Raw genomic sequence first — 18736 nt, 5'->3', positions numbered from 1 at the left:
CTTTCTTTCCTTCTGTCTTTCTTTCTTTCTTTCTTTCTTGAGTTATTTTGTTTGTTTCTATTCATTTCTTTCTTTTATTTTATCCTTGTTTTTCATTCGTGTAAGGTTGCAACTCCAGAAACTCGCCGTTAGAGCAAGAAGTTCCGTTGTAAACAATGGTGCCAGTAGAATTTTCAAATGCTCGGAAATGCATGCCTCTTGCTGAACAGGGACTTAGGGCTTCGGCACTTTGACCCTTCGCATTTCGAAGATTGGGATAGCTGACGTTCTGCTTCCAAGAATGCCGAAGGCATACCCGAGGCTTACATCCAGGTGTTGAAAAATTGATGGCGCTCTCAAAGTTCGAAGGTTTTCAACATACCGTGACAGATTTCACAAGCATTTTATTTTTACGTTCCTTTCCTCAACTCTTGATACTTCGCTTCGCTTTTGGTTGGGTTGCTTTGCCTCCTTTTAAGGCTATGGGATCTCTCGAGGTTAAGCACCAAGAAGGCGGCAGCAATGTAAGAGGTTGCTGAGAGGCTTTCCAGCGCGGACAGAATGTAAAAAATGGACCTGACGACATGTTATACAGTGCTCACTTCAGCAGAAAAAAACATCCCATTTTGCTGTTTTTTTTTTTTAGAATACTAAGGCAAACTAATATTAATTCAACGCATTAGTTAGAGCTTCAGCTTTGTACGTCAGATCACGCTTGTCTTTGTTGTAAATGCCTTCTAACTTTTTTGAGAAACGGGTCCAAAATGCAAGCAAGCTGTTGGGAAGTCGGTTGTGTTTATCAAAAACGTTATGCAAAGCAATCGTGTACAAGAGCACAAGGAAGTATATTTCGATGTTAAAAACGGTGTCAAGGAATCACTCCACTGAAGGAGCAGTGCTCATCTGCGAGCCACTTTAATGGGAAATTTTTCTGGCTGGTTTCATAGTTTCGGTGCTGTTGAGACGGCCTCAACTGAAAAAGAAAACAAAACTGAGGGGTCAAGTTGTTTATTTAAAGCACGTTTGGCTAATGGCATTCAGAGGAAATCCAGTGTACTCATATTTAGTAAACTCGACCACTAACAAGTTGAGGTTATTTTGCCAATAATTCTCTTGTCTGCATTACGAAATGTTTTCTATGAATACACAGAAATTTCTGGCAAGCTTTCGAAACAATTTTTCAATTAATATTTAACGTAGTTTTTCTTTTTACTTCACATATTTTCTACATTAATTTATGTATTAATTTTTTCCTAAGGTTGTTTCCCAGCAATCAATATATCGACAGATCTTTCGGCGGGCTTGTAGTTTTATTAATTGTTAAGCAGGGATCCAGGCACTGGTATCGGGCACTGGTAGCGAGCAGGACCGGAGCAGGGGTGGCCTAACTTGCAGTCAGCTGGTCCGCCAAAACACTTTCTCTTCCTCCTTCTCGGTGATCTGCCCACTTAAGCGGAACCACTTCTTTACAATCTGGCCCCCGCAGAAAAGAGGAGCCATCCTGTCGACTCAAGGAGACGAAAGGAATGCGAGATCGTAGTAAGGCTTCAAACGGTCGACGTGAACAATCTCACGCCCACGGCGGCGAAGGTCGGTGGATGCGGCGAGCGGTTCAACTAGGTAATTCACGGAAGAGGTCTGTTGGAGCACTAGGTAGGGTCCGTGCTACTTGGAAATAAACTTGCTGGTCGGATCGGGTGGTGTCGATGGGGCCCAAAGTCACGCGTAAGAACCGGGAGAAAATTGGTGGACAGAGTGGCTGCTGTCGCTGTGCGCTTGTTTCTGGGCTTGCTCGTCCGAAGTGAGTGAGCGAGCCAATTTGCGACATTCTTCAGCGTGCCTGGCAGCTGCTGAAAGCGATGTATACTCTGAGATATCAGGACGGTAGGGAAGGATGGTGTCGAGTGGAGGCGAAGGTTCACGCCCGTACAGCAGAAAAAATGGCGAGAATCCGGTAGTTGCTTGAACGGCGGTGTTGTAGGCCTAGGTTATAGATGGGAGAATCTTGTCCCAATCAGAGTGATCGGAGGCGATGTACTTGGACATCATGTCACCTAGTGTGCGATTGAAACGCTCTGTCAGTCCGTTGGTTTGAGGGTGGTACGCGCTGGCTGTCCGGTGGATGGTTTGACATTCGCGTAGGAGCGCTTCGACAACTTCGGATAGGAAAGAATTGCCTTGATCGCTTAGAAGTTCTCGGGGGGCACCGTGCCGCAGAATGAAATGATGAAGAAGAAAGGACGCGATAGGGGGTCCCGTGGCATCCTGAAGTGCTGCTGTCTCCGCATAGCGAGTAAGGTGATCGACGGCCACGATTATCCAACGATTTCCTGCAGGTGTGTAGAGCAGAAGTCCATACAAATCGATGCCAGCACGATCGAATGGTCGGTATGGGCACGGAAGGGGCTGTAGTAGAGCCGGCTGATGGAGAGGAGGCGGCTTGCGACGTTGGCAATCGATGCACGAACGCACATACTTAAAGGCGAAGGTATACATACCGCGCCAGTAAAAGCGCTGTCGCAACCGTTCATAAGTCTTAAATACACCCACACTGCGGATCGTTATGGTAAGATGCGCAGATATCACTTGGAGGTGGCGAGGTACTACGAGCAACCACTTACGGCCATCTGGCATATAGTTGCGTCGATAGAGAAGACGGTCACGAAGGGCGAAATGCTGCGCTTGACGACGAAGGGCGCGAGGAGCCGGTGAAAATGACGAGTTCGTAAGAAGATCGATTAGCGATGTAAGCCACGGATCCTTGCGCTGTTCTGATGGCATGTCGTCGATGGACAAGGAAGCCAAGGCGGAGCTGGAGGCAGAGGACAATGGAGCGTCAGGCGACACTGGCGAGCGAGATAAAGCGTCTGCGTCGGAGTGCTTACGCCCTGTACGATAGATGACTCGGATATCATACTTTGTAGTCTAAGCGACCAGCGGGCGAGACGGCCTGTGGGGTAGTGAAGACAACCAACATAAAGCGTGGTGGTCCGTAACATCAAATGGGCGCCCATACAAGTACGGTCGAAATTTCTGAAGCGCCCAAACAATAGACCTCTCCTCGGGTACGTCACGCGATTCGAGTGACGTCACGGTGGCGACGTTTCCGGTTTGCGCCGCAGACGCCGATGGGCAAAACAGTCGCCTGAATGCATGCGCTCGCATAGAGATTCGCTGCGCGAACAACAATAATCTTCATTGCGGGCATTGGGACCTTTGCATCGACCCTGAATCGTAATGCCTACGAGCTTCTGTGCAGTGGTATGCAACAACCGCGCCAAGAAAGGCTCTGGTATAGGCTTTTTTTCGTTTTCCACGGGACGAAAATTTCCTGAAAGTGTGCGTGCACGCACTGCGCCGAGATAAATGGAAGCTCACAGACCGGATCTGCGGAACTTGCCCATGCCGATTTGATCTAGAGTTCAGCTAATTTATCATTCACTGGACTAGCTTATTACACTATCTGGTGATTTACATAAAACTGTTTGACTGCAGGTTTTTTTGTAGCCATAGAAGTAGGGGCTTTGAGAAGGCAAGCCGTACCTCATTATTTACCTTCTTAGTTAACATTTTTTCATGTTTCCTCAAAAAGGGTGCTCAACTCGACCTCTGTTGGCCTCATATATATGCAGCTCATCTCAGTGGTAAGTAGCAACTAGTAAGGTATGTTGTCAGAGAGTTTAAGCTAAAACTAAGGTAATAAAGATTAAGTAGTTAGAGGGAATAAAAAATTGTTAGGTAGACTTTTCCGGAACTGGTTGTTCCACTCACAAAGCTGTGAACTAGTGGACTGAATGAGTCCAGATGAAACGAGCATTTCCACTTTGAAGAGTAAATAAGCTACATGCGTGGCTAACCTAAAAGATAAATGTTTATCACTGTTAAATGTCAAGCATTACAAGAGCGCGCACACTTCGAAACTTGTAGATTACCATTCGAGCTATTGCAGCAACTAAAGTACCAGAACCTCTAGAAAACGTTTAGCGTGCACAGGGATGGTAGAAGGTAATAAACACTTTAAATGTAGCAAACTGGTAGCATAGTACGACTTACAAGTGTAAAGGCTAGGCTCGCAAGCGTAAAGGCTAGATAGATAGGGTCTGAAGTGCTCGGGCGGCACATGGGTTATGAGGCACGTCGCATAACACGGATCCGGAGCATTTTGACCACCCAAGGCCTGACCACTGCAAGACACAAGAGCACGCTTTCAACTTTGGCCCCATCGATAAGTTGCCGCCGCTGCAACCGCTGCCGGGATCGAACCAGCGACGTCGAAAACCTTATAACACGATCAAAAAATACGAGAACCTATATGCTCTGCGTATCGCAGGCTGATTTCACGCGTGAAGGTTATATTCTGGCGGGACGATTTGCGTGTACTGCACTTCCAATCTGCCGCATGCATTCATATTCCTGTCTATCGAAGTAACCTGCTAAAACGCTATTGCTCAACGTCACACCGAACACAGCTTACCCGGCCATGCATGTGCAGTGGGCTGCCTGTCCTCGTGCAAGAGCGTCCAGGCTTCATATAGCTCGTCGGTGGTCCTCTGCGACGGCGCCACTTTAGCTTTTAAAAAGCGGCACTTTAAGCCAGCGTCGGCAATGAAAACTTGGCGCACATGCCCTTCCGCTGCAAGAACGTAAGCCGTCAACAAGCGATAGGACTCCAAGCTAGCCGTGGTGTAGCTACGGCCGGGCGTCTGAACAAGGTACACGCATATGTCGTCAAAACGAACATTTGGCCACAATTTGAGGTCATTTTTCCAGTCCTTCAAAAGGAAGGGGTCGGGGTATTGGCCCCCGTCAACTACTAACTTTTCTACATACCACCGGCGAGCGATTTCAGGCAATAACATCGCGTACTCGGACAGGTCCATCGGTTTGGAATACACAGGAACGCATTGGAGGCTAGTCAAGACAAGGAATGGGCCTTGGTCGAGGCCACGGTGTAAGAAATAATCGAGACACAAGCGCGCGCCGCTGCATTCAGTACGGCCGCGGCCGAGAAAAACGACCGATTTTGCCCATCGCCGCTGCATCGAAGAGCGCTGCAGTCGGCGCACGTGCGTTCCGTGATGTCACGTTGTTTACTCGAGGGGGAGGTCTATTGCCAAGCATTCCTTTTCTGTCACCGAGTAGTTGGTCTCGGCCTTGGTCAGCCTTCGACTTGCGTACGCCACAACGTATTCATCAACATTGGGTTTTCGTTGGGCAATAACAGCGCCGAGGCCGGCGTCGCTGGCATCGGTGTGCACTTCGGTAGGAGCAGCCGGATCGAAATGGCGCAATAAGGGGGGTGAGCTAAGTATCTTGCGCAATTTCGTAAAAGCAGTATCGCAAGCCGGCGACCACGCAGAAAGATCTTTGTGGGCGCTGAGAAGTCGCGTCAAGGAGCAATGATGGTCGCAAAGTTACGAATGAAACGCCTAAAATAGGAGCATAAGCCTATGAAGCTGCGTAGTTGCTTGATAGATGTTGGCTTCGGGAACTCAGCGACAGCGCGGAGTTTAGATGGATCAGGAAGGATGCCATTCTTGGACACTGAATGCCCTAAAATAGTAAGTCGGCGAGCGGCGAAATGGCAATTTTTCAGATTGAGCTTCAGACCAGCGTCGCTAAGACATTGTAAGACAGTTCCAAGGCGAGTTAGGTGGGTCGCGAAGTCGGATGAAAATACGACGATGTCATCCAAGTAGCAGAGACATGTGTGCCACTTCAAACCGCGGAGAATATTGTCCATCATGCGTTCAAAGGCGGCGGGCGCGTTACACAGGCCAAACGGCATGACGTTGAACTCATAGAGCCCGTCGGGGGTGACAAAAGCTGTCTTGGAGCGATCGTCTTCAGCCATTGGAACTTGCCAGTAGCCAGATCGTAAATCCATTGAAGAGAAAAATTCTGCTCCATGCAAAGTATCCAGCGCGTCGTTTATGCGTGGTAGCGGATAGACGTCCTTTCGTGTGATCGCATTAAGGCGGCGGTAGTCCGCACAGAATCGAATAGACCCGTCTTTCTTCTTGACTAAAACGACCGGGGGCGCCCAAGGGCTACTGGAGGGCTGAATAACACTTCTACTGAGCATCTCATCGACTTGCTCATCAATAATGCGGCGCTCTGAGGCTGATACATGATAAGGACGTTGGCGTAACGGGGCATGCGTACCAGTATAGATGTGGTGGGCAACAGTTGATGTCCGACCCAAGGATGGCTGCTGGATGTCAAAGGAAGTTTGGAATCGGTTCAGCAAGTCGAAGAGCTTGGCGCGTTGATCTGGAGCGAGAGCCCTGTCAATGGCTTTGTCAAAGGCAGCAAGAGGCGATGAAGGAGACGAGGAACGAGGTGGGCTAAGGGCACTTATGCTGTCGGAGAATGTGTCGGCACAGGCGGAGAGAAGCGGCGGGACGGTAACAAAATTTTCTGATCGAACAGGGTCGGCATGCCCAACACACTCGCCACATTGCAACGTGAGTGGATAGAACGAATCGTTAGTAATGTCGTCGCCCGACACCGTACGCTTTCGATCAGAGCCCGGCTGCCTACGCACAGCCGCCGTCCCCACCCCGTGCGCCACCTCAACCCTCGTCTCACTTTGACCACTTCTCACACGACCACCGCTCAACCTCTCCGCGTCATCGCTCGCCGTCACCGATGCGTCGTCGCTCTACCTCGCCAATGCCGGAAAACCACTAGACGCAGTTCCGCAGGCAAGAACTGCGCTTTCGTCGACTAGTGAAAGTCCTGCTTCGTCACCTAATAATTTAATCGAACTTACCATTGAAAATGTTTGTACTCTTGCGCTTGTAGATACTGGTGCTGCTGTGTCGGTTATTAACGTTAGACTCCCCGCCGGGGTGGCGCAGTGGTTACGGCGCTCGACTACTGTTCCCAAGGACGCGGGATCGAATCCCGGCTTCGGCGGCAGCTTTTCGATGGAGGCGAAAAGCAAGGCGCCCGTGTGCTGTGCGATGTCAGTGCACGTTAAAGAACCCCAGGTGGTCGAAATTTCCGGAGTCCTCCACTACGGCGTCTCTCATAGCCTGAGTTGCTTTGGGACGTTAAACCCCACAAACCAAACCAATTAACGTTAGACTGTGCCGCTTGTTACGAAAAGTTGTTTTGCCGTATTCTGGGATTTCTTTGCGCACCGCCACTGCTGAGCACATCAAACCCCTCGGTACCTGCACGGCTCGAGTCACCATTCAGGACGTTCTCTATGTTATCAGTTTTATCGTTCTCCGTGACTGCTCCCATGACATTATTTTTAGGGTGGGACTTCTTGTGTCGCAATCGCGCCGTAATTAATTGCGCTCGTGCGCAGGTAGAGCTTTCTCCGCTGAGCACCGCACCGGCCGCAGTTAACGTTCTTGGGGAAGCCAAATGCCACGTTGCGGATGCTACCGATATCCCGCCTTTATCTGCCGCTATTGTGCCTATAAACTGTGCCTCTCTTCATGACTGTACAGTGCTCTTCACCCCATCTTCCCTTTTCGTCTCGCGACGCTGTCTTCCCCTACACCGCACCTCCACCAAGTGTTAAGCGGGGATCCAGGCAGTGGTATCGGGCACTGGTAGCGAGCAGGACCGGAGCAGGGGTGGCCTAACTTGCAGTCAGCTGGTCCGCCAAATCATTTTCTCTTCCTCCTTCTCGGTGATCTGCCCACTTAAGCGGAACCTCTTCTTTACATAATCATTATTAATGCACCAGACTGGTTTTCCATGGCAGTATGACTAATTACTATGAACTGAGCACAAGAGTCTGAAGCAAAATGTTGGTAGGTACGCATCGGAAACTTAGACCATTTCTATAAATATGTTCATGAAAGTATCTCAACATATTCCACAGTTGTCTCATAACTTTTATTCCAAATGCACTGTATCGGTCTTCAATTAGAAGTTTTATTTGTTTTCAGTGCCGCACGAAATTCGGAAATGAATTTTGGTATTGGTTAAAACAATTGTAGTGAACTCTGCGAAGATATTATGAAGACGAGGATGAACTAGGCGAGGATATCACAAAGACGAGGAGATGAACGACGAAGTGCCGCTGCGCTGCTCGAGCTCGCCTGTGGAGGCCTAGACTGGCTGTGCTCTTGTGTGGTTCTCTGTGCAACTTGGAGAGGGCTATTATCCCTGTTAAAAGACCTTCAATGACGACACGCGCTGTACATGCTGCTAAAGGTGCAATCCTCTCTTCGCTGGCAGTGCGAAGCGACAAACCATGAAATGGCGTTGTAACTTTTCGTAATCGTCGGCAAAGTCACTCATGAATCACAGACACTGCAGCACCTGTATCGACCAGCGCATGTACAGACAGACCATCGATAGAGATTACTATAACGTTCGTGGGCAAAATATGAGGCCTTGAGCTTTTCGCAGAGCACACAGTTTAACATCGGAATCGCAAGGCCGCCAAAAGTATCGTCACGACAAAGATCAGACGCCACACGTTTTCCCTACAGGATCCCTTGTTTGGCTCTGGGTTCCTAGCACCCCACCGGGATTGTCATCAAAATTTCGAACCGAATACCACGGCCCCTACCGCATTGTCCGCCAAACCTTCCCTGTGAATTACATCGTGGAGCCACTCACTCCCTCTTCGGACATGCGTCATCGTGGCCGCGAAACTGTGCGCGTGAGCCGCCTCAAAACATACTACGATCCGCTCCTCTTGCCCTCACCCTAAGTCGCCAGGATGGCTCCTCTTCGCTCCGGGGGAAATTGTAGTGAACTATGCTACGGTGCAAGAATACTGAGGTCTTGAAACTGCGCCCGCGGGAGCGTCCAGATAATTCTCGGCCGCGGCGGAGCGCGCCTTGTAGTTCGGCTGCAAGCTGACAGATGGCGCGGATGCCAGCGGGCCCAGTTGAGCGGGGCTGGCGCCTTGTGATTCCGGTGCCCACGCTTGATTTTCGCTTTGCTGGCGTAGTTTGAATTCAAAACGCTAAGGAAATTCGTTGCTTGAAATTAAAATCAGCAGTGTGCCAGTCTTAAAACTTTGTTGGAAATTATCTTTGTAAAGCAGTTAATGATATGAACACGGTCGAGCAGCACTTGAATCCCATTAAAGTTTCTCTTCCGCGCTCAATTCTTGTTTCCAACAATTTAATCACACATTTATGCATAATAAATATAAATGGGGGTCCTCGTGTTCCCTTCCTTCCGCTCAAAATGGAAGAAAATTATTGCACAGAAAATTTTTTGCTTCACGCTTATCGTTGCTTCTTCACTCTGTATGAAGACCGTTCAAACATCGTTTCGTTGAGTGGGACAATATTCAAGGCGCAGCGCACTAGTATAGAGCGGCTTTTTACGACTTAAGTTGTGAAGAGGCTGCGTATTAAGTAAAAACTTTCTCACGCGGGAAATGTGTCACAGGGATGAAAGGGCGCGTCGGATGGACCCAACAACATGGACCCAACACGAAAACTTTAACGGCATTTTTATTCTGATGCAAATTATCATAGAACGGGCATAATTTTCAATAAGCTCGTTTCTACTGGAGGCTAAATGTATTTTGAAGGACCCAAGTGTGCAGGGTTCAGCGTTCAGCCAAGAACGCGTTCTTGATGAAAAAAAAAAAAGCCGAAGAAGAAACAAAAGCGGTGGCCTTCCGGTACAGCATCCGCCTCGCATTCGGGAGGCACCAGGTTCGATCCCCGTTGCCGCCGTGTACCCACCGGTTTTTATTGGGTACAAGCTTTGCCCTGGGCTGGTGCTAGGCTCTTAGGTGTGAAATGCTTGGGCCGTTGCGCCGTTGTGACAGAGATCCGTTCCGCCATCGGACAACAAAGTCCGCCTTGCGCGGCAAACGCCCGTTATGTGGCCCTTTTCTATTCTTGAACCAACATTTTTTATTCCTGGCCCCTTTTCCCAAGCATTTCACCCCAGAACAGCCGACAACCAGGCCGGGGGAAATCTTGTACCCATTGGAAACCGGTGGATACCCGGCGGCACCGGGGATCGAATCCGGTACCTCCCGAATGAGAGGCGGGTGCTCTCTCTCTTTTTTTTTTGTGTTTCATTATGAACCTACACCAACTCGCCCAATTTTCGGCACTACTTAAGTACGTTTTCAAAACGAACAATGGAGTGAAAAAATACAAGGGAAGCACCACTTCACAAGATTAAACTGTCATGTACTCCCATAATTAAAAGAAACGAAATGAAAACTTACAGAACTTTATTACACACCATATGCCCAGTGCAAACAAAAAATGCAGTCACTGGGCGAAATGTTCAAAATATACACAGCGTCACTGGGCGATAGCAGCAGTTTTTTATCTAATGTACCCAAGAAAAGTCGCAAGAACTGTGGCACATAGGAGCATATAAATAAAAATTGCGACTAAGAGGAACAAAGCTTAGCCATTTTCTTTTTTTCTTGAGCCTCCTTTTTCATGGTCATGTTAAAATGCCTGCAATGCTGCCTCATCCGCATGCTAACATAACAGAGAAGCAACTGAGCCACTGTTTCTTCCTTGTGCTCATCACATGGAAAAGTAATGGTGTAGGTGTCACGAACACCATCAATTGTGTCCCAGTACACGGTCTGGGTGTCTGCATATGCTGCAAACAAACGTTCAGTTTGCTTCAGTAAATTATAAAGGTGCATATTTGGAAGCGTAAGGCCTCCTCTGTTCTTTGCATTTGTCAGTGCTGCCTCAGGAGTAATGCTCGTTTCTGAACTTAACGCTGATTTGCATGTCGGACAGTTGGTGATCTTTTTCATTTTGCTGCTTATGAATCCTGCTAAATAAAAGACAATGCAGTCTTCAACTTCAGTTTCTGCTGCCCCTTTCGTTTGCCTGATGACGTCATCACATTCCCAGTCGTCTACGCAGATAAGGTTCTCCAGTTTCTGCTTCACATCATCTACAGTGTCGGCTGATGACGCTTTGGCATTGTTTGTGCTTGTCAGAGCCCTGAAATCGGAATTGCACGGCGCCACTTCTCCAAGCGAACATTGTTGGACGGAGCTTTGAACAACTCCACACGCTCCACATAAGTCCGGTAGCCCGAATTACAGTTCGGCACGAAGCACTTTCTTCCCATTGCGCATCACTTTGCGCAACACTCACCGTTGTGGGCTACTCTGCTGACGGTAGGCAAACAGACGGTGTTTAAGCAAAATAAAAGAACACGTTTAAAACAGCATGGAAGTGCAGCCGCACACTGAAATATGCAAAACCACGTGCGAAGTGCCGCGCCGCCGCGCCACGCCGGGCTAGCGTGGGCCCGCGTTTTGCAGCGCCCTCCAAGTTAGCGACCGGTTGCCATGGCCACGCCTGGCCACGCCCCCGAACATTTTCTGACCGCGAGCGGGCCGCGCTTTTGCGCGCGGCGGGAGGAGAGTGTCAACACCTTAGTATATTATTCTTACACCGTGAACTCTGCGAAGATATTATGAAGACGAGGATGAACTAGGCGAGGATATCACAAAGACGAGGAGAAGAACGGCGAAGTGCCGCTGCGCTGCTCGAGCTCGCTTGTGGAGGCCTAGACTGGCTGTGCTCTAGTGTGGTTCTCTGTGCAACTTCGAGAGGGCTATTATCCCTGTTAAAGGACAGTAAACACCCCTTTCACTTTATATAATTTCTATCATTATGCTTATAAAACGAATCTGACAATGCTCCACAGTTCTGTCGTAATTTTTATGCAAAAACGCAGTCCATCAGCTCTAATGCAAGTTTAATTATTCGCTAGAAATAATTTTAAAAGCAACTTTTTGCCACGCATCGGAGGCTTAGGTCATTCCCATCAGCACGTGCATAACAATATCTCACAAAATCCCACGGTTGCCGTACAAATAATAAGTTATCTCAGGATATTTCACATAATCCTCCGCAAGATCGCAGTGTGGTTTTCATTTGTTTCGTTTTTCATTGGTTACCGTTCATTTCTGTGTGCCATTCCTGATCTACTAGTTTAAAGAAGTAACTAAACTAGGAAAACAGGCACAGGATAAGGCCTAAACCAGCAAGCGGTAGGCTGAACTGAGAAGGATTTAGGTCACAGTTCCATACTTCGGACTCCGTGCCTCCTGCTAGGAATAATTCTTAAGAAATATTTCACTGTGCCGCTGATGCACGAAATTTCGAAACTTGCGACTAGGGGCAAGATTGTTTTCGCAATTACCAACAGTTGCAATCTAGTTAAACTATTTCCTCGTGTTTTCGCTCTCTTTCTAGTTATATGAACTATATTTCTTTCTCCCCCCGCCCTTTCAGCTTAACCATTGCGTCTTGCTAGAAGTATTCACTGAATGAGATGCTGGCAGGGACTGAAGCCGTAAAGTGAGTGATTACCAAAAGTTGCACTCTAGTTAAACTATTTCCTCGTGTCTTCGCTCTCTTTCTAGTTATATGAACTATATTTATTTCTCCCCCCGCCCTTTCAGCTTAACCATTGCGTCTTGCTAGAAGTATTCACTGAATGAGATGCTGGCAGGGACTGAAGCCGTAAAGTGAGTGATTACCAACAGTTGCACTCTAGTTAAACTATTTCCTCGTGTCTTCGCTCTCTTTCTAGTTATATGAACTATATTTCTTTCTCCCCCCGCCCTTTCAGCTTAACCATTGCGTCTTGCTAGAAGTATTCACTGAATGAGATGCTGGCAGGGACTGAAGCCGTAAAGTGAGTGATTACCAACAGTTGCAATCTATTTAAACTATTTCCTCGTGTCTTCGCTCTCTTTCTAGTTGTATGAACTATATTTCTTTCTCCCCCCGCCCTTTCAGCTTAACCATTGCGTCTTGCTAGAAGTATTCACTGAATGAGATGCTGGCAGGGACTGAAGCCGTAAAGTGAGTGATTACCAACAGTTGCAATCTAGTTAAACTATTTCCTCGTGTCTTCGCTCTCTTTCTAGTTATATGAACTATATTTCTTTCTCCCCCCGCCCTTTCAGCTTAACCATTGCGTCTTGCTAGAAGTATTCACTGAATGAGATGCTGGCAGGGACTGAAGCCGTAAAGTGAGTGAAAATGAGTAGGCGTGTATAGGGTACTCATAATGCTTGCACTGTGAAACGCTACGGCACATGCGAGATAGAACTTTATCAGCGGCCTCTCATTACTCCTTGCTTCGTGAAATGCGCTATGTTGCGACTTCGTGCACTAATTTGCCGGCAGCTGCCCAATTTTATGATGAATTTTTGGGACCAGCTGTAAGATAAGATTTCTTTGAACGGTCAGCTTTTCTTCTTCAGAGACGCTTTCTAGCAGGGAACTAAACTATATGCAGTATCCGCTTGAAATACGAGCACATTCAATGCCCATTTTTCAGCAGTTGCTATTTGCACATCATGTGTGTTCTAATTAATTGTTGTCAAGAAATAAATGCAAGATGACCGGATGCTACCATTTCCCCGATCGTTCTTGTGCGCAGGGGATGTAGGGACAATAAAAAAAAAAAATCTCGCTTGACGACGGTCGCCATGACCTTATTGTATTCAACGGTGCCTTTAAAGTTTTCAATGTCGACGTGAAGTGCCACTTTTGAGCCGTACAAGCTTCATCCGCGGCATGATGGTTGAAGCCGCGCTGGCAATGCCGTTACTTGCCAGCAGACAAGGACATGGACGTCATGCAGTTTCACTAACTCCTCTCGTAAAAGCTTCCTTTTCCTTCAGCCTTCAGTTCTTTATCCATCTTTATCGAACAGCCATGCCAGCGATTCACCCCTCACTGTGCCAACTGTCAGCATTCCCGTTCGTTCTACCATCGAAAGAATAACCGCCATTTGATATCTGCACTAGCAACGCTTCAGTGCTCAAATCAGCGTTCTCCTTTCATATGCACAGTTAATAAAAGAATTAACTTGCTCATAAAAACGGCACTTCAGAGCAGGAAAACGGCACTTCAAGATTTTCAGCTCTAAGACACAATGGCCACATTCATAGATGCAAAAAACTTTGAACGTCTACCGCAACCCACAGCAGCAGTTTGTATCAATAAAAAAATTGAGTGTCGTTTGTGCATGCTGTAATTAGACATTTTACATGTTGAGTCACGTCAAAAACGACGAGTTAAAAAGAGAACGCGAGAAAATAAAAACCTACAGTTGATGTCATTACTAACAGGGATTAATCTTTAAAAACAAATTCAATGTGTTTGCTTACAATATTAAAATTTACTTCACTCGGCGCGCATGTTTGTGAAGACAGCGCCTGGAAGACCGATAATGCCTCCATGTCTGCCGCCCCACTTGAATGCCTCCCTGCGTCACAACCTACTAAAAGGGTACAGAGAGCCACAACAGGAGGGCATTGTAACCTGGGATCTCAGCACTGGCTCAAGCAGAGCGCCTGATGACAACAGATTCCCTCTAGTCTTGGCTCTCTAGCTTGAAGCCTGTTTCGCATAAAGGCTCTGCAGGATTTACAAGTTGCAGTATATTTACGGCATCCCAGCAGGATTGAGATTGCTTGCATAGAGAACAGGACGTAACATATTCGTCGAAGTGCGCTGCATTCAATGAAAGGCGGCTCAGAGAATGGTACGTCAGGGCTATTACGTCTGTTCCGCCTCGAACAATTTGTATACGTAGGGTACAAGGGATATCGGAACAGGGCTTCCCGTTCCCGCGGCAGTCTGTTATACACCACCGGGCTCGCACTTCAGCGGCAGCTGACGTCTTTTCGTATTCGGTATAAGAAGCTTGGGCTGGTCGCAATTTCCAGCGTGGGCGACGTGACTCACTTGCGTCAGCGCAAGGCTCGCTACATGCATATGTATGGGCGACTACAGGTATGAATGGTCAGTTCTCTTCTGGCGCAACAGATGGTGGGCGTACCGATTCCCCAAGAAATGTTCGCTACCGCTGACCTCTTGCGCAAAATGAAGAGTGCCAGGTCGTCGTCTAGCCCTGTATTTCAACACCTAAACCTTGGCTCGTGCAGCAAAACTAAAACTTTCGTCCCACGGAATGTTATTTACTTGCAGTCTCAGACATATTTAGTCCACGCATGGATGCACTGTTCTTCGCACGAATGCTTAGCGAAAAAGCCATGTAAGCGCTTAGACGAGTGTGGCGGTAAGCTTTCGGTATTCAATATACGTATAGTTCAAACAGGAATAAGTTTAAACAAACGGTTGAGGAAGCACAACTACAAGTGTTGGATAAGTGATCACCTAGGCAATTTGGTGGCGCAATCTCATGGTTGAAAAGATTGTATCCATTTTTTATTACGTATGCAAAAAAATATCGAAACAGCGCGGTGTCATCGAAGCTTTGTCGATTAGGTCAGCCAGGGCTCAGAAGTGTGTAAGCTTTGTGTCGTTGTCACTGTCTGATGATAAACTTAAAATGCAGATAATGTCGTAATAATAAGCTTGGGCTATCTGCTTTTGTTTCGACCGTTCCATGCTGTTTTGTCTTGGTTCTGTAATTTTCTACTGTAATACTTATAATAAATTTTTCTCTTTTGTGTTCTCATTGTAAATGCGTATGCACGTGGCGCGTACCTTCGGTCGATGAAAACCACCACGATTTCTTACTAACGATTTGTCAGCTTGTGCGCTTGCGTCAGTTCATTAGTACCGTATTTATGCTGCAAAGTGAAAATAGCGCTATAAGCATCAATATTTGCGGAAAACAAAATTCTTTTCGAGGCCGCAGCACACTTTTTCAGCGAAGATCTCAATTATGGGTAGCGTATTTTTGAACTGTGGGTTAACTACAGAAAAATAATCGACGCAAATAAAATGAACATTATTAATATCACTGAATGCAAATGAACTTGAAAGGTATGAACCATTTTATGTGCTTTACATTTTATCAATTACTCCTTCTGAAGGTTATAACGCAAATCACTTTACTGCCCCGCCTGACCTCGATATACAGCCACCACTGCGCACAATTTCTGCATTGCAACGAATGTCTATAATCGGCTGTTCTATATCATACTCCTGTCTCTCACAGTTGGCTCACCACGAACTCACCATAAGCACACAGAGCACGGCAAATAACCAAACTATATCAAGAAAGACACATTAACACTTACCCTCACTCATGTAAAGGTTTCTCTTCCTTCTCACGAACACCATGCGCAGAAACACTTTGACACTGCTTTCTCCGTGGAGTGCCCGCAGTGGAGCAAAAAGTCCTTGGACCTATTTCAGACCGTGCGGGCGTGCCCCTCCAAACCTGCCCTTACACCTTACACCTTACCTAAACCCCACCCGGAAGTACTTGAAGGCGACCCTACTCGTCTGCTCCGACCTGAAATCCCGAGGCGATGGTCAAACGAGCAATGGCGGCAGCGGAACCCATTGGAGTCCCGTATTGGACTCCACCTAGTGACTGTGAGGGGAACAGTACTAAGCCTGACACCACAGCAACCTCAATGTAACTCCTTCTTTTCAGAGGCAGTAAACGTTTTTACCACCACCACCCCCATACCTCAGTCATTCTCACAGTCATTTTTTTAGTATTCGTGCTGCCAAGATGGTCCCAGCAAATATTGAACGCTATACCTTTCTAAAGCATTCTGTTTATGAAGATACCTACGAGTAAGTCACAGGGGATCAAATATTCTTCCTCCATGCCGTGCAGCCAAGATGAAGTGCCGCGAGGACTGGGGTGACCCGCTGTACGAACGCCTCTTCACGCTTTTCTTGGACGTGCTCCTGCTGGTACTGCCCCTGCTCATCATGGTGGTCACATATGCGCGGATCGCCGCCACTCTGCGCTCGGCCATGCAACAACAGCACAGCGACGCAGCCGGTTCGCCCATGACCGTCACCGCCAACGGTATGCGACACCCTTACTTAACGTTTTTGCAGACACTCCAAGCAATGACACGATAACATGTAGATGTTTCATTAAGTGCGAGTTGTTCCTAGCAAGATTGCGCTATATTTTCTAAGTTTGATACTTTGCGCGATCCACAGTCAGCTACTTTGGGAACTGGTGCAGAGTACCCCGTCTTAGCGTTAGCCTCGAGTACGTTACTAATCTGCCTTGTCTTCCTACACCCTGCGGTATGCTCCCATGACTGAGTGAATGCGTGAATACGTAGTACGTATGTGTAAGTATATAAATGAGTTTCTATGTGCGTTTATTCGTGTTTTTGCTTTGTCCGTAGGTCTTTACTGGGAACTGTGTGCACTCATATGCTTTGTTTTCGTGGGATACTTCTTCGGGCCCCATTTGCACGCAAAAAAAGAATTCTTCTCTGATGACTACTCTTAGCTGTTTTCATAGTTTTGTTGCAGAGTGAGTGAGTGAGTGAGTGAGTGAGTGAGTGAGTGAGTGAGTGAGTGAGTGAGTGAGTGAGTGAGTGAGTGAGTGAGTGAGTGAGTGAGTGAGTGAGTGAGTGAGTGAGTGAGTGAGTGAGTGAGTGAGTGAGTGAGTGAGTGAGTGAGTGAGTGAGTGAGTGAGTGAGTGAGTGAGTGAGTGAGTGAGTGAGTGAGTGAGTGAGTGAGTGAGTGAGTGAGTGAGTGAGTGAGTGAGTGAGTGGAAAAATATCTTCTAAGCGCAGACAGGCGCGCTAACATTGTTTCCATCAGTCCTCCCCCATCACCCTGTATGCGAGCTGTATTCGAGAGATATCAAATACTTTATATATTTATACTAAAATATACTTTATGAATACTTTAAAATACTTTATATAAACTGAGACATATGCGCACATTTCCCTTTCCCATAACTTTTGGATAGAGTGGTGGTATGGATGTTTCGGGCTTTTTTTTCATGGTGATGCGAGCCAGCACTCCCGAAATGTGTGTCGAAAACGTTCAGCCTACGTTAGCTCTGTAAGAGCACCAAAGATCTCCAGGTGGAGCCCCAAGAACTAAAAGGGGGCTTTGCGTGGTTCATTTGCAACAATTTTCAAATCTAATGCATCTTCCAACGGGTGCAGGTTCAGCGTTCGCAGCCGTGCACCCCGCCCGGATGTCGTCACAGCGGCTCCGGCCTACCTCCACTATCCGGTGGCACCAGCGGGATCCCGACCGGTCACTGGCCACCAAGCAGCGCATCATCCGCATGCTGTTCGTGGTGGTGGTCGAGTTCTTCGTGTGCTGGACGCCCCTGTACGTGCTCAACACGGTGTCCCTGTTCCGGCCGGAGGCCGTCTACTTCGGACTGGGCTACCGGGGCATCTGCTTCCTGCAGCTGCTGGCCTACGCCTCCAGCTGCTGCAATCCCATCACCTACTGCTTCATGAACAGGACGTTCCGCGTCAGCTTCCTGGCGCTGTTCGGTCGCAGCTGCTCGACGCGCAACGGAAGTTTTGGTTCGAGCCGAAGCTCGAACAAACAGGGCTTTGTGTACGTGCTCGGAAACGACGCAACGTAGTTGCGGACCCTTCTCCACTGTCTGGTCGAAGGCACCAGGGACTGCCCGTCTAAGGAAGTGAAAAACAATCGAATGAAATGTGTTGTCTTTGACCCGTGATTAAGGGTCAAAGACAAGTGATTTGACCCAGTAAGTGCAACTCCGCCGCAAGACACCGCCGAATGGGCTATAGCTAGACACGTAACTTTGCAAGCGCCCTAAGCTTAAGCCATTGTGTACAACTGAGGTGCTGTCAGAGGGGGTTAGTTATTGGAGTTGAAAAGGACTCAGTGGCTGGTCTGTACTTGCAGCTTAGGGTCCCTTGTGTCATTACGATGTTAAACGCTCTTGTTCAAAATTGACATGTGCTCGAAGTGTTGTTTTGTCACCTTTTTGCATGTGGTGTGCTCAGTGACGCAAGCGGCGAAATAGCGCCACGACAAAACAGCTTAACTACCGATGAGCACATGGGAAA

The 18736-nt window shown here is 47.7% G+C and overlaps 1 protein-coding gene across 1 annotated transcript in view; it reads left to right on the top strand.

Annotated features, from left to right (window-relative positions):
- The window catches only part of LOC146191546 (cholecystokinin receptor type A-like), a 41537-nt gene extending 23255 nt beyond the window's left edge, over positions 1-18282 (top strand). The window contains exons 4-5 of the mRNA XM_084599968.1: positions 16537-16734; positions 17846-18282. Coding sequence (XP_084456094.1) covers positions 16537-16734; positions 17846-18282 — 635 coding nt within the window. The remainder of the gene's footprint in view (positions 1-16536; positions 16735-17845) is intronic.
- The last annotated feature ends 454 nt before the right edge of the window (positions 18283-18736 follow it).

The sequence above is a fragment of the Amblyomma maculatum genome, chromosome 4 (genome assembly GCF_055883805.1).
Source record: "Amblyomma maculatum isolate TAMU_Amacu chromosome 4, ASM5588380v1, whole genome shotgun sequence".
NCBI lineage: Eukaryota > Metazoa > Arthropoda > Arachnida > Ixodida > Ixodidae > Amblyomma > Amblyomma maculatum.
This window is presented reverse-complemented; position numbering and strand designations above follow the sequence as displayed.